This window comes from Zea mays, chromosome 1, assembly GCF_902167145.1.
Source record: "Zea mays cultivar B73 chromosome 1, Zm-B73-REFERENCE-NAM-5.0, whole genome shotgun sequence".
NCBI classification, from domain to species: Eukaryota; Viridiplantae; Streptophyta; class Magnoliopsida; order Poales; family Poaceae; genus Zea; species Zea mays.
The window spans coordinates 257627067-257650104 of NC_050096.1; the positions used below are offsets into that span (position 1 = coordinate 257627067).

At 44.3% G+C, this 23038-nt stretch overlaps 1 protein-coding gene across 1 annotated transcript; it reads right to left on the reverse strand.

The window, feature by feature from the left end:
* Nucleotides 1-20581: 20581 nt before the first annotated feature.
* LOC109943522 (uncharacterized) lies at nucleotides 20582-22409 on the reverse strand. The gene is made up of 2 exons (XM_023301350.2): nucleotides 21282-22409; nucleotides 20582-20744 (listed from the first exon to the last, which is right to left on the reverse strand). The coding sequence occupies exon 1, from the start codon at nucleotides 22079-22081 to the stop codon at nucleotides 21614-21616; it is 468 nt and encodes a 155-aa protein (XP_023157118.1). The 5' UTR covers nucleotides 22082-22409; the 3' UTR covers nucleotides 20582-20744; nucleotides 21282-21613.
* Nucleotides 22410-23038: the final 629 nt, after the last annotated feature.

Below are 23038 nucleotides of genomic sequence, written 5' to 3' on the forward strand. Positions count from 1 at the left end.
AGGATCTATAGAGATAGGTCGAAGAGGCTTATAGGATTAAGTCAAGATACGTACATTGACAAGGTTTTGAAACGGTTCAACATGGAACAGTCCAAGAAAGGGTTCATACCTATGTCACATGGTAAACACCTTAGCCAGATGCAATGTCCTGCAACGGCTAATGAGCGGGAGCGCATGAGTAAGGTACCATACGCCTCAGCAATTGGTTCAATCATGTATGCCATGATAAGTACACGCCCAGATGTTTCATACGCTATAAGTGCTACGAGTAGATACCAGGCTGATCCAGGTGAGGATCACTGGACAGCGGTAAAAGGCATTCTTAAGTACTTAAGAAGGACTAAAGATATGTTCCTGGTATATGGGGGTAAGGAGGAGCTCGTTGTAACTGGTTACACCGATGCTAGCTTCCAAACTGACCCAGACGAGTTAAAATCGCAATCAGGTTTTGTGTTCACAATAAATGGTGGTGCTGTTAGTTGGAAGAGTTCCAAACAGGAGACTGTGACTGATTCTACAACAGAAGCCGAGTACATTGCAGCTTCTGAATCTGCGAAGGAAGGTGTTTGGATAAGAAAGTTCCTCATCGAGCTTGGTGTGTTTCCTAATGCATCTAGCCCATTGAACCTCTACTGTGACAACAATGGGGCTATTGCGCAAGCTAAGGAGCCAAGGAACCACCAGAAAAACAAACACGTACTGCAGAAGTTTCACCTCATACGGGAATTCATTAGGCGGGGTGAGATAAAGATATGCAAAATACATACGGATTTGAATGTTGCTGATCCTTTGACAAAACCTCTTCCACAACCTAAGCATGAGGCACACGTGAGATCTATGGGTATTAGATATCTTCTAGATTAACTCTAGTGCAAGTGGGAGACTGTTAGAAATATGCCCTAGAGATAATCATAGAGATGAGCATATTTCTTTGTATCCATGATATATATATTGCTTAATTGAATATCCATGGAAGGCACCTTGTATTGATTAGCAATTATGTGAATTGTTTGTGAGATTCTTTACTTATATGGTTATTCTAAATGATGTCCCTAGTCAGAGTCGATGACTAGCACATGTATTAGTTGATGACTACATTTCACAAGTCATGAACATGGAGATGTTAAACTAATAATGTGGGCGCATGTATGACATGAGGCTGGACCGACCCAACGTGAGATATTGTAATATAGTTCTCTTCTTGCAACATGAATATTGTATCCTTAGACCTGAGATTGTCGCATGTTCTCAAGATGTGAATTGACTTACTTAGGGACTATCAAACGCTATCTCGTAACTGGGTAGTTATAAAGGTAGTTTTGGGTTTGTCAGGAAGCATGCTATGAGGCATGGTCAGTCAAGATGGAATTTGTCCCTCTCTTTGTGAGAGAGATATCTCTGGGCCCCTCGAGTGATTGGATCAAGAAATGCATGGTCGTGCTAGGGTTAAGAGTTAACCATTGAAAGGATTCCAATTCACAGTATCGAGAAAGAGAGGTCAGCTTAGAGCCAGACCAAATATCGTGAGACAAAGGGAACAACATGTACGTAATGTCGCAATGGTTCGTCTGATATGATCTTTACGTACACATAGGAGTTGACATGACTTGCTAGAGGCCGCTGTCAATTATTGGGCCAAGTAAGAGTACTCGGAGTATGTCTATTTGTACGTGAACCTATAGGGTCACACACTTAAGGGGAAGGAAGCCTAATTCGGATTAGATCCGAAATTAGACTGGGTTTTAGGGTTAATGATGGGCCTCGGCGTCAGAAGCCCACCATAACGCCTATATAATGAGGGGCGGGGGCGCGGTTAAGGGATAACCTAATTCGCCACCTGCAAACCAGCAGCCGCCGCTCACCTCTCGCCCTCGCCAAGCCGCCGTCGCGAACCTAGCAGTTCGGTACGCGGCGCTTCCTCCCTGTACGTGTGGATACCTCGGAGGTGCTGCATTTGGAGCACTGGGACGAACCGTGCGAGGACGTGAAGGACGCCGACGACTGCACGGCACTGCTCGACGCGTTCGTCTACATCGAGACGTCTTCCACTGCTCTGCGCGTCTAGTGGTAATTCCATGACCTATAACCGCAGTAGTTCTTGGTATTATGGGGTTGAAAATTTTGTTTTGCGCTAGTGTAGCCTCCCCGTAATCCTTCACCACGGCCCACGGGGCTGGCGGCTGGCAGCTGGCACATGGGATTGGAGAATAGGATCTGGGTCCACATGTCATATGCCCAACGGGTGACGGATATGGATAGCCTATATCCATACCCGCGAAATTATTACCCGCGGATACTATATAGTATCCATACCCGTACCCGCGGATACGAAAACTCACCATATCCGTACCCGACAGGTAAATAACCGCGGTTATTTACCCATAACCGTACCCACTGCCATCCCTAAGTAGTCCTCAAAGGAACCATGCTTTTATTTATGATAGAAAAATTGTCAGTCATTCCAATTATAATAAGAGTTATGTTCATACTGCTTACAATGATTCACATGCTATGTTTGCCTCTAGCTCTACTTTTGTGCATGGTAGAAGTAGGCCTAGGAAAAATCATGTTGTGCATCACGTGCCTAGGAAAATGTGTAATAAATCTACTACTGTTTTTCATGCTTGCAACACTTCGTTTGTACTTTCATGTAAGAATGAAAAAGTAGTTGCTAGGAAGTTGGGATCCAAATGCAAGGGAGACAAGACTTGTATTTGGGTTCCAAAAACTATTGTGACTAACATTGTAGGACCCAACAAGAGTTGGGTACCTAAAACCCAAGTGTAATTTGCCTTGCAGGTTTATGCATCCGGGGGCTCAAGCTGGATTATCGACAGCGGATGCACAAACCACATGATGGGGGAGAAGAAAATGTTCACCTCCTACGTCAAGAACAAGGATTCCTAGGATGCGATTATCTTTGGAGATGGGAACCAAGGCAAGGTTAAAGGATTGGGAAAGATAGCCATTACATCCGAGCATTCTATCTCCAATGTGTTTTTAGTTGAATCGCTCGGGTACAACTTATTGTCTGTGAGTCAATTATGTAACATGGGCTATAATTGTTTATTCACAAATATAGATGTATTTGTCTTTAGGAGTGATGATTCATTAGCATTTAAGGGTGTATTAGACGGCAAACTCTATTTAGTAGATTTTTCGAAAGAGTATGCCGATCTAGATGCATGCTTAATGGCTAAGACTAATATGGGCTGGCTTTGACATCGCCGTCTAGCACATGTTGGGATGAAGAACCTTCATAAACTTCTAAAGGGAGATCATGTGTTAGGACTAACTGATGTCTGCTTTGAGAAAGACAGACCTTGTGCAGCATGTCAGGCAGGAAAACAGGTGGGAAGCACTCATCACAGCAAGAATGTGATGACGACAACAAGACCACTGGAGCTTCTCCACATGGACCTCTTTGGACCCGTTGCCTACCTTAGCATCAGGGGAAGTAAGTATGGTCTTGTAATTATTGATGACTTTTCTCGCTTCACTTGGGTATTCTTTTTGCAGGACAAATCAGAAACCCAAGGGACCCTAAAGCGCTTTCTAAGGAGGGCTCAAAATGAGTTTGAGCTTAAGGTGAAAAAGATAAGGAGCTACAATGGGTCCGAGTTCAAGAATATACAAGTTGAAGAATTTCTTGAGGAGGAAGGCATCAAGCACGAGTTCTCCGCTCCCTACACACCACAGCAAAATAGTGTGGTAGAGAGGAAGAACAGGACGCTTATCGACATGGCGAGAACGATGCTTGGAGAGTTCAAGACGCCCGAGCGGTTTTGGTCTGAAGCTGTGAACACAGCCTGCCACGCCTTAAACCGGCTCTATCTGCATCGTCTTCTCAAGAAGACCTCCTACGAACTCCTTACCGGTAACAAACCCAATGTATCTTACTTTCGTGTATTTGGGAGCAAATGCTACATTCTGGTGAAGAAAGGTAGACACTCTAAATTTGCTCCCAAGGCAGTAGAAGGGTTTTTACAAGGGTATGAATCAAATACAAAGGTGTATAGGGTCTTCAACAAATTATCAGGATTAGTTGAAATCTCTAGCGATATTGTATTTGATGAGACTGATGGCTCTCCAAGAGAGCATGTTGATCTTGATGATATAGATGAAGATGAAGTTCCAACGGCCGCAATGCGCACGATGGCGATAGGTGATGTGCGACCACAGGAACTACATGAACACGATCAATCTTCTTCCTCGACGCTAGTGTATCCCCCAACTCAAGACGATGGACAGGTACCTCAAGAAGAGGAGCGTGATCAGGGGGGGCACAAGAAGAACAGGTTATGGAGGAAGAAGCACCACGGGTCCCTCCAACTCAAGTCCGAGCGACGATCCAAAGAAATCACCCCATCGATCAGATTCTGGGTGATATCAGCAAGGGAGTAACGACTTGCTCACCTTTAGCTAATTTTTGTGAGCATTACTCGTTTGTCTCTTCTATTGAGCCTTTTAGGGTAGAAGAGGCCTTGCAGGATCCGGACTGGGTGTTGGCTATGCAGGAAGAGCTCAACAACTTCAAAAGAAATGAAGTCTGGAGCCTGGTGCCACGTCAAAAGCAAAACGTTGTGGGAACCAAGTGGGTGTTTCACAACAAGCAAGACGAGCATGGAGTGGTGACAAGAAACAAGGCTCGACTTGTGGCTAAAGGTTATGCCCAAGTCGCAGGTTTGGATTTCGAGGAGACTTTTGCTCCTGTGGCTAGGCTAGAGTCAATTCGAATTTTGCTAGCCTATGCCGCTCACCACTCTTTTAGGCTGTTTCAAATGGACACGAAGAGCGCTTTCCTCAATGGGCCAATCAAGGAGGAGGTATACGTGAAATAACCCCTGGCTTTGAGGATGACAGGTATCCCGACCACGTGTATAAGCTCTCTAAGGCGCTCTATGGACTTAAGCAAGCCCCAAGAGCATGGTATGAATGCCTTAGAGATTTCCTAATTGCTAATGCTTTCAAGGTTGGGAAAGCCGATCCCACTCTTTTTACCAAGACTTGTGATGGTGATCTCTTTGTATGCCAAATTTATGTCGATGACATAATATTTGGTTCTACTAACCAAAAGTCTTGTGAGGAGTTTAGCGGGGTGATGATGCAGAAATTCGAAATGTCGATGATGGGTGAGTTGACATACTTCCTTGGATTCCAAGTGAAGCAACTCAAGGATGGTACCTTCATCTCCTAAACGAAGTACACTCAAGATATTCTCAAGAGGTTTGGGATGAAGGACGCCAAGCCCGCGAAGACACCGATGGAAACTGACAGGCATGTCGACCTCAACAAAGGAGGTAAGTCCGTTGATCAAAAGGCATACCGGTCCATGATAGATTCATTACTTTATTTATGTGCTAGTATACCGGACATTATGCTTAGTGTATGCATGTGTGCTAGATATCAATCCGACCCTAGGGATTGTCACTTTGTGGCCGTTAAGCGAATTCTTCGATATTTAGTTGCTACACTGTGCTTCGGGATCTGGTATCCAAAGGGGTCTACCTTTGACTTAATTGGATACGTAGACTCCGATTATGCCGGGTGCAAGGTTGATAGGAAGAGTACATCAGGGACGTGCCAATTTCTAGGAAGGTCCCTAGTGTCCTGGAGTTCCAAGAAACAGACATCTGTTGCCCTATCCACCGCTGAGGCTGAGTATGTTGCCGCAGGACAATGTTGCGTGCAACTACTTTGGATGAGGCAAACCCTCCGGGACTTTGGCTACAATCTGAGCAAAGTCCCACTCCTATGTGACAATGAGAGTGCAATCCGCTTGGCGGATAATCCTGTTGAACACAGCCGCACTAAGCACATAGACATCCGTCATCACTTCCTGAGGGATCACCATCAAAAGGGAGATATCGATATTTTTCATATTAGCACCGAGAACCAGCTAGCCGATATCTTCATCAAGCCGTTGGATGAGAAAACTTTTTGCAGGTTGTGTAGTGAGCTAAATGTCTTAGGTTCACGTAACTTGGATTGATCTATAGCATACATGTGTTCTATGCCTTTGATCATATTACTTTAAGCATCTACAACATGTGTTATTGAAAGGGAATTAGGCTTACACCTAGTTCCTAAATAATTTTGGTGGTTGAGTTGCCCAACACAAATAATTGGACTAACTAGTTTGCTCTAGTGTATAAGTTATACAGGTGAAAAAGGTTCACACTTAGCCAATAAAAAGATCAAATGTTGGATTCAACAAAGGAGAAAAGGGACAACCGAAGGCACCTCTGGTCTGGAGCACCGGACTGTCCGGTGTACACCGGACAGTGTCCGGTGCACCACCGGACTGTGTCCGGTGCACCAGAGGACTCCAACTCGAACTCGCCACCTTCGGGAATTTCCAGAGGAACTCGCGCTATAATTCACCGGACTGTCCGGTGTACACCGGACAGTGTCCGGTGCTCCTCCGAAGAGCTGCCTCAGGAACTCGCCAGCCTCGGGAAATCAGAACGGTTGCTCCGCTATAATTCACCGGACATGTCCGGTGTACACCGGACTGTCCGGTGAACCAGCAGAGCAACGGATACTTCGCGCCAACGGTCACCTGCAGGCGCATTCAATGCGCGCCAGAAGCGCGCAGAAGTCAGGCATGCCCATACTGGCGCACCGGACATCGAACAGTACATGTCCGGTGTGCACCGGACATCCAGGCGGGCCCAGAAGTCAGAACTCCAACGGTCAGAATCCAACGGCATTGGTGACGTGGCTGGCGCACCGGACATGTCCGGTGTGCACCGGACTGTCCGGTGCACCATACGACAGTCAGCTCCCACCAACGGTCAAGTTTGGTGGTTGGGGCTATAAATACCCCAACCACCCCACCATTCATGGCATTCAAGCCTTCCACTTCTCAACCACTTACAAGAGCTAGGCATTCAATTCTAGACACACCAAAGAGATCAAATCCTCTCCAATTCCACTCAAGGCTTTAGTGATTAGCGAGAGAGATTTGTCGTGTTCTTTTGAGCTCTTGCGCTTGGATTGCTTCTTTTCTTTCTCACTTGTTCTTAAGATCAAAACTCCATTGTAATCAAGACAAGAGGCACCAATTGTGTGGTGGCCCTTGCGGGGAAGTTTTGTTCCCATTTGATTTGAGAAGAGAAGCTCACTCGGTCCGAGGGATCGTTTGAGAGAGGGAAGGGTTGAAAGAGACCCGACCTTTGTGGCCTCCTCAACGGGGAGTAGGTTTGCGAGAACCGAACCTCGGTAAAACAAATCCACGTGTCACACTCTTTATTTGCTTGCGATTTGTTTTGCACCCTCTCTCGCGGACTCGCTTTTATTTCTAACGCTAACCCGGCTTGTAGTTGTGTTTATATTTGTAAATTTCAGTTTCACCCTATTCACCCCCCTCTAGGCGACTATCAATTGGTATCGGAGCCCGGTGCTTCATTAGAGCTTAACCGCTCGAGGTGATGTCGGGAGATCACGCCAAGAAAGAGATGGAGACCGGCGAAAAGCCCATTACAAGTCATGGGAGCACTTCATCAGAAGAGTCCCGCACCAAGAGGAAGGAGAAGAAGAACTCCTCCAAAGGGAAGGAGAAGAAATCTTCTTCACACCAAAAGGAGAAGAAGGAAAAATCCTCTTCTCACAAGACGCGTCGGAGTGGGGACAAGAAAAAGAGGATGAGGAAAGTGGTCTACTATGAGACCGATTCTTCATCGCCATCCACCTCCGGCTCCGACGCGGCATCCGTCACTTCTAAGCACCAAGAGCGCAAGAAGTATAGTAAGATCCCCCTACGCTACCCTCGCATTTCCAAACATACACCTTTGCTTTCCGTCCCATTAGGCAAACCACCAACATTTGATGGTGAAGATTACGCTAGGTGGAGTGATTTAATGCGATTTCATCTAACCTCACTCCACAAAAGCATATGGGATGTTGTTGAGTTTGGTGCACAGGTACCATCCGTAGGGGATGAAGACTATGATGAGGACGAAGTGGCCCAAATCGAGCACTTCAACTCTCAAGCTACAACCATACTCCTCGCCTCTCTAAGCAAGGAGGAATATAACAAAGTGCAAGGGTTGAAGAATGCAAAGGAGATTTGGGACTTACTCAAGACCGCGCACGAGGGTGATGAACTCACCAAGATTACCAAGCGGGAAACGATCGAGGGGGAGCTTGGTCGCTTCCGTCTTCGCCAAGGGGAGGAACCACAAGATTTGTACAACCGGCTCAAAACCTTGGTGAACCAAGTGCGCAACCTCGGGAGTAAGAAATGGGATGACCACGAGGTGGTTAAGGTTATTCTTAGATCACTCATCTTCCTTAACCCCACTCAAGTTCAATTAATTCGTGGTAATCCTATATATACATCAATGACCCCCGAGGAAGTTATCGGGAATTTTGTGAGCTTTGAATGTATGATCAAGGGCTCAAAGAAGATCAACGAGCTTGATGATCCCTCCACGTCCGAAGCACAACCGGTGGCATTCAAGGCGACGGAGGAGAAGAAGGAGGAGTCTACACCAAGTAGACAACCAATCGACGCTTCAAAGCTCGACAACAAGGAGATGGCTTTAATCATCAAAAGCTTTCGCCAAATCCTCAAGCAACGGAAGGGGAAGGATTACAAATCCCGTTCCAAGAAGGTTTGCTACAAGTGTGGTAAGCCTGGTCACTCTATAGCTAAATGTCCATTATCAAGTGACAGTGACAGGGATAACGACAAAAAGGGGAAAAGGAGAGAAAAGAAGAGGTACTACAAGAAGAAGGGCGGCGATGCCCATGTTTGCAGGGAGTGGGACTCGGACGAGAGCTCCACCGACTCCTCTGACGAGGACGCCGCCAACATCGCCATCACCAAGGGACTCCTCTTCCCCAACGTCGGCCACAAGTGCCTCATGGCAAAGGACGGCAAAAAGAAGAAGGTTAAATCTAAATCCTCCACTAGATATGAGTCCTCTAGTGATGATAATGCTAGTGATGAGGAAGATAATTTGCGTACCCTTTTTGCCAACCTTAACATGGAACAAAAGGAAAAATTAAATGAATTAATTAGTGCTATTCATGAAAAGGATGACCTTTTGGATTCTCAAGAGGACTTCCTAATTAAGGAAAATAAGAAACATGTTAAGGTTAAAAATGCTTATGCTCTAGAAATTGAGAAATGTGAAAAAGTATCTAGTGAGCTAAGCACTTGCCATGAGACAATAGACAACCTTAGAAATGAAAATGCTAATTTGTTAGCTAAGGTTGATTCTCATGTTTGTAATGTTTCAACTTCCAATCCTAGAGATGATAATATTGATTTACTTGCTAGGATTGATGAGTTGAATGTTTCTCTTGCTAGCCTTAGGATTGAAAATGAGAAATTGCTTGCTAAGGCTAAAGATTTTGATGTTTGCAATGTTACTATTTCTAACCTTAGAAGTGAAAACGATATACTACATGCTAAGGTTGTAGAATTAAAATCTTGCAAACCATCTACATCTATCGTTGAGCATGTATCGATTTGTACTAGATGTAAAGATATTTATATTAATGCTATTCTTGATCACATGTCTTTAATTAAACAACAAAATGATCATATAGCAAAATTAGATGCTAAAATTGCTGAGCATAACTTAGAGAATGAAAAATTTAAATTTGCTCGTAGTATGCTCTATAATGGGAGACGCCCTGGCATCAAGGATGACATTGGCTTCCAAAGGGGAGACAATGTCAAACTTAATGCCCCTCCTAAAAACTTGTCTAACTTTGTTAAGGGCAAGGCTCCCATGCCTCAGGATAACGAGGGTTACATTTTGTACCCTGCCGGTTATCCCGAGAGCAAAATTAAGAAAATTCATTCTAGGAAGTCTCACTCTGGCCCTAACCATGCTTTTATGTATAAGGGTGAGACATCTAGCTCTAGGCAACCAACCCGTGCTAAGTTGCCTAGAAAGAAAACTCCTAGTGCATCAAATGATCATAGCATTTCATTTAAAACTTTTGATGCATCTTATGTGTTGACTAACAAATCCGGCAAAGTAGTTGCCAAATATGTTGGGGGCAAGCACAAGGGGTCAAAGACTTGTGTTTGGGTACCCAAAGTTCTTGTGTCTAATGCCAAAGGACCCAAAACCATTTGGGTACCTAAAGTCAAGAACTAAAATTGTTTTGTAGGTTTATGCATCCGGGGGCTCAAGTTGGATACTCGACAGCGGGTGCACAAACCATATGACAGGGGAGAAGAAGATTTTCTCCTCCTACGAGAAAAACCAACATCCCCAACGAGCTATCACATTCGGGGATGGAAATCAAGGTTTGGTCAAAGGTCTTGGTAAAATAGCTATATCTCCTGACCATTCTATTTCCAATGTTTTTCTTGTAGATTCATTAGATTACAATTTGCTTTCTGTATCTCAATTATGCAAAATGGGCTACAACTGTCTTTTCACTGATGTAGGTGTCACTGTCTTTAGAAGAAGTGATGATTCAATAGCATTTAAGGGAGTGTTAGAGGGTCAGCTATACTTAGTAGATTTTGATAGAGCTGAACTCGACACTTGCTTAATTGCTAAGACTAACATGGGCTGGCTCTGGCATCGCCGACTAGCACATGTTGGGATGAAGAATCTTCATAAGCTTCTAAAGGGAGAACACATTTTAGGACTAACAAATGTTCATTTTGAGAAAGACAGGATTTGTAGCGCATGCTAAGCAGGAAAGCAAGTTGGTGCCCATCATCCACACAAGAACATCATGACGACCGACAGGCCGCTTGAGCTACTCCACATGGATCTATTCGGCCCGATTGCTTACATAAGCATCGGCGGGAGTAAGTATTGTCTTGTAATAGTGGATGATTATTCTCGCTTCACTTGGGTATTCTTTTTGCAGGAAAAATCTCAAACCCAAGAGACCTTAAAGGGATTCTTGAGACGGGCTCAAAATGAGTTCGGTTTAAGGATCAAGAAAATTAGAAGCGACAACGGGACGGAGTTCAAGAACTCTCAAATCGAAGGCTTCCTTGAGGAGGAGGGCATCAAGCATGAGTTCTCTTCTCCCTACACGCCACAACAAAATGGTGTAGTGGAGAGGAAGAATAGAACTCTATTGGACATGGCAAGGACCATGCTTGATGAGTACAAGACTTCGGATCGGTTTTGGGCCGAGGCGGTCAACACCGCCTGCTACGCCATCAACCGGTTGTATCTACACCGAATCCTCAAGAAAACATCCTATGAACTCCTAACCGGTAAAAAGCCCAACATTTCATATTTTAGAGTCTTTGGTAGCAAATGCTTTATTCTTGTTAAAAGAGGTAGAAAATCTAAATTTGCTCCTAAGACTGTAGAAGGCTTTTTACTAGGATATGATTCAAACACAAGGGCATATAGAGTCTTTAACAAGTCCACCGGACAAGTTGAAGTTTCTTGTGAAGTTGTGTTTGATGAGACTAACGACTCTCAAGTAGAGCAAGTTGATCTTGATGAGATAGGTATTGAAGAGGCTCCGTGCATCGCGCTAAGGAACATGTCCATTGAGGATGTGTGTCCTAAGGAATCCGAAGAGCCTCCAAATGCACAAGATCAACCGTCCTCATCCATGCAAGCATCTCCACCAACTCAAAATGAGGAAGAGGCTCAAGTTGATGAAGAAGAAGATCAATCAAATGAGCCACCTCAAGATGACGGCATAGATCAAGGGGGAGATGCAAATGATCAAGACAAGGAGGATGAAGAACAAAGGCTGCCACACCCAAGAGTCCACCAAGCAATCCAACGAGATCACCCCGTCGACACCATCCTCGACGACATTCATAAGGGGGTAACAACTAGATCTCGTGTTGCACATTTTTGTGAACATTACTCTTTTGTTTCCTCTATTGAGCCACACAGGGTAGAGGAAGCACTCCAAGATTCGGATTGGGTGGTGGCGATGCAAGAGGAGCTCAACAACTTCACTAGGAATCAGGTATGGCATTTAGTTCCACGTCCTAATCAAAATGTTGTAGGAACCAAATGGGTCTTCCGCAACAAGCAAGACGAGCATGGTGTGGTGACAAGGAACAAAGCTCGACTTGTGGCCAAGGGATACTCCCAAGTCGAAGGTTTGGATTTTGGTGAAACCTATGCACCCGTAGCTAGGCTTGAGTCAATTCGCATATTATTAGCCTATGCTACTTACCATGGCTTTAAGCTTCATCAAATGGACGTGAAAAGTGCCTTCCTCAATGGACCAATCAAGGAAGAAGTCTATGTTGAGCAACCTCCCGGCTTTGAAGATAGTGAGTACCCTAACCATGTCTATAAGCTCTCTAAGGCGCTTTATGGGCTCAAGCAAGCCCTAAGAGCATGGTATGAATGCCTTAGAGATTTTCTTATTGCAAATGGATTCAAAGTCGGAAAGGCCGATCCTACGCTCTTTACCAAAACACTTGAGAATGATTTGTTTGTATGCCAAATTTATGTTGATGATATTATATTTGGGTCTACTAACGAATCTACATGTGAAGAGTTTAGTAGGATCATGACACAAAAGTTCGAGATGTCTATGATGGGGGAGTTGAAGTATTTCTTAGGATTTCAAGTAAAGCAACTCCAAGAAGGCACCTTCCTAAGCCAAACGAAGTACACTCAAGATATTCTAAGCAAGTTTGGAATGAAGGATGCCAAACCCATCAAGACACCCATGGGAACTAATGGGCATCTCGACCTCGACACGGGAGGTAAGTCCGTGGATCAAAAGGTATACCGGTCGATGATAGGTTCTTTACTCTATTTATGCGCATCTCGACCGGATATTATGCTTTCCGTATGCATGTGTGCAAGATTCCAAGCCGTCCCTAAGGAAGCTCACCTTACGGCCGTAAAACGAATCTTGAGATATTTGGCTTATACTCCTAAGTTTGGGCTTTGGTATCCTAGGGGATCCACATTTGATTTGATTGGTTATTCGGATGCCGATTGGGCGGGGTGCAAAATCAATAGGAAGAGCACATGGGGGACTTGCCAGTTCTTGGGAAGATCCTTGGTGTCTTGGGCTTCGAAGAAGCAAAATTCGGTCGCTCTTTCCACCGCCGAAGCCGAGTACATTGTCGCAGGCCATTGTTGCGCGCAATTGCTTTGGATGAGGCAAACCCTGCGGGACTACGGTTACAAATTAACCAAAGTCCCTTTGCTATGTGATAATGAGAGTGCAATCAAGATGGCGGATAATCCCGTCGAGCATAGCCGCACTAAACACATAGCCATTCGGTATCATTTTCTTAGGGGTCACCAACAAAAGGGAGATATCGAGATTTCTTGCATTAATACTAAAGATCAATTAGCCGATATCTTTACCAAGCCACTTGATGAACAAACTTTTAACAAACTTAGGCATGAGCTCAATATTCTTGATTCTAGGAACTTCTTTTGCTAATTTGCACACATAGCCCTTTTATATACCTTTGATCGTATCTCTTTCATATGCTATGACTAATGTGTTTTCAAGTCTATTTCAAACCAAGTCATAGGTGTATTGAAAGGGAATTGGAGTCTTCGGCGAAGACAAAGGCTTCCACTCCGTAACTCATCCTTCGCCGTCGCTCCAAGTCACTCTCCATTCTTGGGGGAGAAAGCATGAGCACAAGGACTCCATCTTTGGTATAATCTTCACTCATTTATTTATGACCAAAGGGGAGAAAGTAGTTAAAAAGGGCTCTAATGATTCCGTTTTTGGCGATTCATGCCAAAGGGGGACAAAGTATGAGCCCAAAGCAAAAGGACCGCACCACCACCAATTTCAAAAACTCAGTTTTACAAAAAGTATTTTCATTTGGTATCCTATTGTGTTCAAAAGGGGGACATAGTAGTATTTCAAAATGATATATCAAAACCCTCTTGAACACTAAGAGGAGGATCTCATTTAGGGGGAGTTTTGTTTTAGTCAAAGGAAAAGCATTTGGAACAAAGGGAGAAAATTTCAAATCTTGAAAATGCCTTGCAAAATCCTATTCATCTACCTTTGACTATTAGCAAAAGAACTTTGAAAAGGATTTACAAAATAGTTTGCAAAAACAAAACATGTGGTGCAAGCGTGGTCCAAAATGTTAAAAACGAAGAAACGATCCATGCATATCTTGTAAGTATTTATATTGGCTCAATTCCAAGCAACCTTTGCACTTACATTATGCAAACTAGTTCAATTATGCACTTCTATATTTGCTTTGGTTTGTGTTGGCATCAATCACCAAAAAGGGGGAGATTGAAAGGGAATTAGGCTTACACCTAGTTCCTAAATAATTTTGGTGGTTGAGTTGCCCAACACAAATAATTGGACTAACTAGTTTGCTCTAGTGTATAAGTTATACAGGTGAAAAAGGTTCACACTTAGCCAATAAAAAGATCAAATGTTGGATTCAACAAAGGAGAAAAGGGACAACCGAAGGCACCTCTGGTCTGGAGCACCGGACTGTCCGGTGCACCAGAGGACTCCAACTCGAACTCGCCACCTTCGGGAATTTCCAGAGGAACTCGCGCTATAATTCACCGGACTGTCCGGTGTACACCGGACAGTGTCCGGTGCTCCTCCGAAGAGCTGCCTCAGGAACTCGCCAGCCTCGGGAAATCAGAACGGTTGCTCCGCTATAATTCACCGGACATGTCCGGTGTACACCGGACTGTCCGGTGAACCAGCAGAGCAACGGATACTTCGCGCCAACGGTCACCTGCAGGCGCATTCAATGCGCGCCAGAAGCGCGCAGAAGTCAGGCATGCCCATACTGGCGCACCGGACATCGAACAGTACATGTCCGGTGTGCACCGGACATCCAGGCGGGCCCAGAAGTCAGAACTCCAACGGTCAGAATCCAACGGCATTGGTGACGTGGCTGGCGCACCGGACATGTCCGGTGTGCACCGGACTGTCCGGTGCACCATACGACAGTCAGCTCCCACCAACGGTCAAGTTTGGTGGTTGGGGCTATAAATACCCCAACCACCCCACCATTCATGGCATTCAAGCCTTCCACTTCTCAACCACTTACAAGAGCTAGGCATTCAATTCTAGACACACCAAAGAGATCAAATCCTCTCCAATTCCACTCAAGGCTTTAGTGATTAGCGAGAGAGATTTGTCGTGTTCTTTTGAGCTCTTGCGCTTGGATTGCTTCTTTTCTTTCTCACTTGTTCTTAAGATCAAAACTCCATTGTAATCAAGACAAGAGGCACCAATTGTGTGGTGGCCCTTGCGGGGAAGTTTTGTTCCCATTTGATTTGAGAAGAGAAGCTCACTCGGTCCGAGGGATCGTTTGAGAGAGGGAAGGGTTGAAAGAGACCCGGTCTTTGTGGCCTCCTCAACGGGGAGTAGGTTTGCGAGAACCGAACCTCGGTAAAACAAATCCACGTGTCACACTCTTTATTTGCTTGCGATTTGTTTTGCACCCTCTCTCGCGGACTCGCTTTTATTTCTTACACTAACCCGGCTTGTAGTTGTGTTTATATTTGTAAATTTCAGTTTCGCCCTATTCACCCCCCCTCTAGGCGACTATCAGTTATCTATTTGTGGTGCTCAAGTTGTAGAAGACCTCCCCGGACCTCACAAGTCCATATGTAAATGGTGCACATATTTAGGGGGAGATGGGCTACAACTTGACCCTTTGAGACTAACATGTTTGTTTGAGTATACTTGATGTAGTCTCAAAGGTGCATTGAAAGGGAAAGGTGAACTTGGACGATGACAAGACTTCCACTGCACTCCGGTATTAGTGTATTTAATTCCAAGTTCATACTTATGCTCTCATTGCCTTTTTGCTCTTAATTGACATTTTTGGTGAGGCAATGGGGTTAAAGGGCCAAGAATGATCCCATTTTGGTGCTTAATGCCAAAGGGGGAGAAATTAAGGCGAAAGCAACTGGATCAGCCAACCACTTGAGAATTTTGAAAATAGTAGAGTTAGAATTTGTGATTTGTCAAAATACTCTTATTGCAAAATTTGGTCTGTTATGGGGGAGAATTTTGATTATGGGAAAAGGGGGAGTTTTTGGCACTGGATCAATTTTCTCTTGGATGTTTGACTTAGATATAGGAAAAAGAATTTGATTTGCAAAAACAAACCAAGTGGTGGCAAAGAGTGATCCAAACATGCCAAATCATTAGAGAAAACAATTTGGTCTTCAATTGCATTGATGTTGCACTTCTTTGGTTGCTTTTTGATGTGTTGGCATAAATCACCAAAAAGGGGGAGATTGAAAGGGAAATGTGCCCTTGGGAAATTTTTATAAGTATTTTGGTGATTAGATACCCAACACATTAATTGAGTACTTATGTGCGAGAAGTGCAAATCAGAGACAAAGGTATGCTTCTAGACTTGGTATATTGTTTTATGTACTAACATGGTTATCCAAGTGCTAGAAACAGTGACTAAAGAAGAAGAGAAGAAAAGGGAAATAGTTGGCTGTGTGCAGCCAACACCAGCTCAGTCTGGCACATCGGACTGTCCGGTGGTGCACCAGACAGTGTTCGGTGCGCCAGGCTGGCCGGCGGTGAACTGGCTGCTCTCGGGAAAATGCAGAGGCGTACGACTATAATTCACCGGACTGTCCGGTGGTGCACCGGACTGTCCGGTGAGCCAACGGTTGGCTGCGCAATCCACGGGCGACGCGTGGCCCGCAGCTACGGTCGGTTGGGCACACCGGACTGTCTGGTGCGCTAATCGACCCCGAGGATGCGCCAGATATGGAAGGAGATCGCGCACCGGACAGCTACAGTGACTGTTCGGTGGTGCACCAGACTGTCCGGTGCACCACCCGACAGAAGGTAAGTTTGGCCTTCCAAGTTGGCCTCCAACGGCTCCTAGCTGCCTTGGGGCTATAAAAGGGACCCCTAGGCGCATGGAGGAGTATACCAAGCCTTCACGAAACATTTTAAGACTCCCAGACTTTGACTCCACGCTTTTGATTCTCTGTGTTAGCGATTTGAGCTCCATTTGAGTTGCGAACTCCGTGTGTTGTGTTTCGAGCTCAAGTTGTGACTCGTGTGCGTGGTTGTGCTGCGGAGTTGAGTCTTGTGTGTGTTGATCTCCCCAACCTTACTCTATGCTTTCTCTGTGATCTCAATTGTAAGGGTGAGAGACTCCAAATTGTGGAGATTCCTCGCAAACGGGAAACATACTCTAAAGGAAAAGACCGTGGTATTCAAGTTGATCATCGGATCACTTGAAAGGGGTTGAGTGCAACCCTCGTCCAATAGGACGCCACAACGTGGAAGTAGGCATGTGTTATTTGGCCGAACCACGAGATAAAAATCGTGTGTCTCTTGTGTTGCTTTCTCTGTGATTGTTGTGTTTACAAGAACTCACCTCAAAGCTACTTAGCCATACTAACACTTTAAACTAAGTTTTGTGGCTATTAGTGTTTGATTTCACAGGATCACCTATTCACCCCCCCTCTAGGTGCTCTCACTATTGCAATTACATCTGATATTTGGAGTGGTAATGCTAAGGAGGACTATCTTAGTGTGGTTGCTCATTATGTTTCTAAGGACTAGGTATTAGAAAAGAGGGTGATTGGGCTTAGACTAATTGAAACAGCTCACACTAGTGAGAACATTGTTGAGAGGGTTTTGTCAGTGCTTGAAGATTATGGTGTTGCAAATAAAGTATTCTCTGTCACCTTAGACAATGCCTCCACCAATACTAAGGCTATGGATAGGCTTAGTTCATCACTATCTGGTTATGTGGGTACTTTATTCTTGCATCAACGTTGTGCCTGTCATATTATCAATTTGATTGTGAAGTGTGGCTTGAAAAGGCTAGAACCTTACCTTGATTCATTTAGAACTGCAATTGTCTTCTTGAATGCTTCTAATCAGCGCATTGCTGCATTTAAGAGCTATTGTGTTGCTATGAATGTACGCCCTCGTAAGTTTGGCATTGACATGGGTGTGAGATGGAATTCTACATACCTAATGCTTAAGCATTTAGTTCCTTATAAGCAAACTTTTGGTGTTTTCATGGAAACTAACTACCCTAGAAAACAAGGTGAGCCTCAATTGTTAACAAATTCACATTGGTATGTGCCTAAAAAGTTGCTTGAGTTCCTTGAACTGTTTTATGATGCTACTGTGACACTTTCTGGTGTTTATTATCCTACATCTCCACTTATAATGCATAACATCCTTGACATTGTTCAACATTTAACTCAGTATGAAAATGATGCTTTCCTTAGAAATGTTGTCTCTCCTATGAAGTCTAAGTTTCTTAAGTACTGGAGGGATATACCTATTGTGGTGGAACCGCCCAAATTATTCCAGCTTAAGTGCCCAAGTCACACCCGCAAGGGCAGCAACACACTTAAACCGGAATAACCCGTCAGTCCCTCGGATCTAGTCCGACAAGGCCACTTATCCAGGATCGAATACCACTAGCTCACTCGAAGGTGAGGCACAGAGAAATACAATAAAACATAATACCACAATTTTAATAAGTATCATTAGTGATTACATTATCGGAGTTTTAGAAAGAATAATCATAAATTTTAATGCAGCGAAAATAACTAACGAAGAAAACCGAGTAACATGGCGAAGCCTGACCACGCTACTCCTCCTGGTCCTCTCCTGCGGAAGCAGTAACCCACTCGGCCGTCTATCCCGGTGGCAGGGATGGAGGCCAAGTCACACTATCAACCAATCATTCTAAGGAGTACCTGCAAAAAATTATGCCACAAGCAAGGCTGAGTATACTAATACTCAGCTAGACTTACCCGGTGTGAGGAGTCTACTCCTCTACCTCTAGACATGCAGCTGTTTGGCTGAGGGGTTTGGTTTGCCAAAAGCACTAGATGAGTCTAAAATCAAGTTTTAGCTTTTCAAGTTTTAGTAAGATCCTTTTAAACTAGATGAGTACCTAGCTACTCATACATGATATCAAACATTTTTAAGCAATCAACTTTTTTGCTAGTCAACTCATTTCCACTTATTACTCAATGTAGCAGCATGGATCAAGCAGTCTCATTAGCTGCGAGAAGCAGACGATTCGAATCGAGTTTTTAAACCTTGCAAGGTAAACCTAAACACACGACATGTAGGGGCACTTCGTCCCCACACACATCAACCGTCCCCATCGATTCCCCGTCAGCAGATCAGGGCTCACCGCCTTGGCATACAATGTGGCAGAACCTCCCAAGTTATTGGGCCCACATGCACCTGTCCTTGTCTCAAAGACCTCAGACAGCTATGCATGTGCACTAAATAACTTAACAGGATCCGTCCGATTGCCCCAAGGACATCGGATAAACCACTTACAACCAGAACCGCGGGATTAAGTAACACAAATCACACACACAACATTTTTGCAGCGGAAATCTTATTACCAAATTTTACAGGTTACATCAAGTTTTATAATGTACATGATCGGAGTGATTACTACAGTGATTCAAAGAAAGAAACTTTGAACTGTTATAAATTATTTATAGTTTTAAAATATATGCTAGCTCAAGTGACCATCCTCAATAAGAAGATAAAGACGGAATATACTTATATAAGAAGGCCGAGCCCACCGGCACTTAACACCATCAACAGCAGCACAAAACTATAACCTGAAAAACAACAGGGAATAAAACCCTGAGTATGGAATTACTCAGCAAGACTTACCCGACTAAAGAAAAGACTCTCAAGGGTATGCTGGATAAATAGGAATCAAGGAGAGGCTTTAGCAAGAATCAACTTAGATACTTTTGCAGAAATAGCTTACTAAAGTGAGTCCTTACTTTCAATATTTTAATGCCAGATTGAATATTAATAGACACTGTTTGCATCTAGTCTAATTTCATCATCTCATTAATACAACATCCTTTTTATTCATAATGTTCACATCCTGACTTAGGTTGTAGGGAAGTGACCAAGTCTTCATAACCGCGAAGGTACGGCGATCCGAATCGATTATACTCAGCTGAGGATCTCCAATCACACGACATATGTAGCACTTAACCCTTGCATATGTCAACCCGCCACCGGGGTTCTTAAGACCAGATCAGGTTCACACAAACCGAGAGCACAGATACACCACCGTCCAGCCTCTTGCCACGGAGGGTACACGCTACTCTCGCCACCGCTCCACGCCCATTTCGTGTTATCTTATTCTGGCCTTAGTCTGCCCGAGGCAAGGCTTACCCATGACGAGGCATGTGACCAGTTAAAGGGTCCTCGATCAGCACGCCTACATACGCATTCAATCCTTAATCAACCTGGGTAGAACATCACTTGTTCCTAACCCAAGTCTCAATTTAAGTATTTCCATCCTTAGGATTGTTTCTGTTCCTTAGGATGAAAAGAGCATCACAGGGAACTTTGCAGTAAGATCCCACCATTGCTCCAAATGAAAATATTCTTGCAGGTAGAAGCCATCCTTTCTCGAGCTAGGCTAAGGACAACCTCTATCCACAAGATCTAAGCAAGGCTAAGCATTTTTGTAAATCATATTTTGATACTTCACAGAAGTATCTATAAAGGTATGGATATCAAGGAAAGCAATGCATCAAAGGGTTTCAAGCAACTCCTATAAACCTAATGCACATTTCACTAGACTTAAAGTGTGCGAAAATTATTTAAAAACACAAGGAAAGGGGTTGCATGCACCGGGGCTTGCCTGAGTAACACTAGGTTAGTGTTGTTAGACGACGTCCACTTGGCGATCATCCTTGTCCTAGCACTGGATCGGGTAGGTTCGTCCATCAGCATTATCCTGCGGATTTGCCCGCGCTTGGGGTCGACTTGGCTTGTCTTCCGCATCGCGCGATTATTTAACGTACCTGAATGAAATGCATTATGCACATGAATGCATATCGACAAGAATATCACACACCTAAATAGTGCTACGCGATGGCGAATTTAAACACCTAGCGGCGAGGCATTGTACAATTTTGTACGGAAACACTAGTTATTAATATACGACTACGCGCAATAATTACGCTTCTCGAACCTATCGCAAGCATCACAAACAACAAATTATATACATGAAATACAATTAGCCTACACAACTCACCAGCTAATTAATTAAATACTAACCTTATCTCTTGCTTTATAAATTGTACTACATCTTTACAAGTGATTAAAATATTTCTTTACCACATAGGCCTACTAATATTCTACCTGGTACATTAATTCAGCTAATTGACCGAAATAGCGAAATAATTCGCTATAACTGAACCTGGCTCAATAATCGCAAGAACTGCGAAGTCGACGAGAGTTTCGTGACTTACGCAATTTATTGAGCACCTTAATGAGCCTCGCACTAACACATTAATTTATTTAACGATCGAACTATTCTGAATAATTTATCAGCTTACCGTTTCCACAGCTGACACGAATCCGCGAGATCGGTAGCGATTTTCTGATCCAAGCAATTTGTCGAGTGCTTGGGAAATATCGCGCTGCTAGCTTCGTCTTGGGATTTCTTGACGACGCACCAAACGACGACGATCTTCGATTGATGTCTTCAACCGAGTACTTGATAAGCGATACACAGGGGCCTCGCTTATTTTTATCTAATATCCGGGATTTGGAGTTCGACGAGAGCGAGCAGAGAAGAACGAGGTTCGACGGGCTCGACAATGATACGGAAGGGTGGCGTATATAGAGTTGCAGGTCTGGCGAGCTGACGCGGTCAAGATAACTGTGGCTAACGAGCTTGCGATAGAAGCGATGATAGTGCGGGAGCTCGACACGCTGTGGCAAGCAGATAAAATTCGTGCGCGCGGCAAACAAGGAAAGAGTGAGCTGAGCATGCGCAGAGAGCTCGACAACCCGCAGCAGGGGCTAGCAGGGCGTGAGCTGCGCGCAGAGAAGAAATGCCGGCGAGCTGAAGGTGGCGGCTACAGATCAGTCGCGATAGCCACCAGGGCGCACGGCCCAGCAGGAGCCGGCGCGCAGGAAGACGCAGAGCTCGCGTGCAGGGGAAAAAGGGCCGAGCAGAGGAACGCTGTGTAGAGGCGAGTTGAGCAGGGCCAAGCTGGAGCACCGCGGCGCGCAGGGAAGAGCCAGGGAGAGGGGCGCGCTGCGGAAGAAGCTCCACGGCTTGGAGAAGATAAAGACAGGGAGATGAATCGAGCGATGGATAAGGCCACAGCCTGTACAAGCTCAAGCACATTCCAGAGAAAAATCAAAGACCGGTACGCAGGAGACTCATCCAGTTGAGTGAGCGCACAGGAGATAAGAAATATCCCGTGGGACATGGAGCTGGAACGATGCGTGCCTGGGCTTGCATGCGTGAAAAATCTTTGGCAGCCGAACAACAGCAATGGGATAAGGACTCAAGGCATGCGGCTGTGAAAAAAAATCTGGGAGAGAGAAAGAGAGTGGCGTGAGATGAGGGATATTTCCCCTTTTTTTTAATTATTCTATAATTTTTTTTCTCTGATGTATTTTTAGCACAATAATTTTTCCCCGTTTGAATCTCATAGCTATGATTCATCTTGATTAAAATTTATACTGCATTATTTTAAACAATTCGTGTTTGACTCAGTTTTACTCTTGAATTTTAAATCTAACACACGTCAGTCTGAATTGCCGCGACAGGAGTCGCGAAAATCTAATCGGAGTTCCAGGGTTATGATTTAGATCGAGGCGAGAAGCAACAGACCAAATTTAATGGATTTCGGCTTCGATATTTTGAATTGAGAGATATTTTTAAAGGGTCGAACCAAAATAAGTTCGACAAAATATTTGAGAAAGATTTGACGTGGTGACTAATCTGGAGTCAGATGAATTCGTAGCTGTTAGGTATATTTAAAGATTTAGATTAAGACGAAATATACATGACATGCTTCGGATTTAGCGAACCAATTTAATCGCTAATTACTTATATCCGAAGATTCGGATCCGGGCAAGAAACGACGGCCCGAATAAGACTAATTTCGTCTTCGGTAATTTGCTCTGTGGAATTCAACTAAAATTAGCCGAAACCAAATCCGCGAGCGTATACGCGATTTCGTCGCTAAAATAGCGTGCGAACGGATAAATTGGATCTTAACCTCGCACACGAGTTCGCGCGACACATATTATTTTGCCCCGAACATTTTAGTCGTTGAGTTCAAATTAATTTGTT

What these genes read in the sequence shown, in the direction of transcription:
- LOC109943522 (XM_023301350.2), bottom strand. Translation starts at nt 22,081, where the DNA reads ATGTGCTTGAGCTTGTACAGGCTGTGGCCTTATCCATCGCTCGATTCA.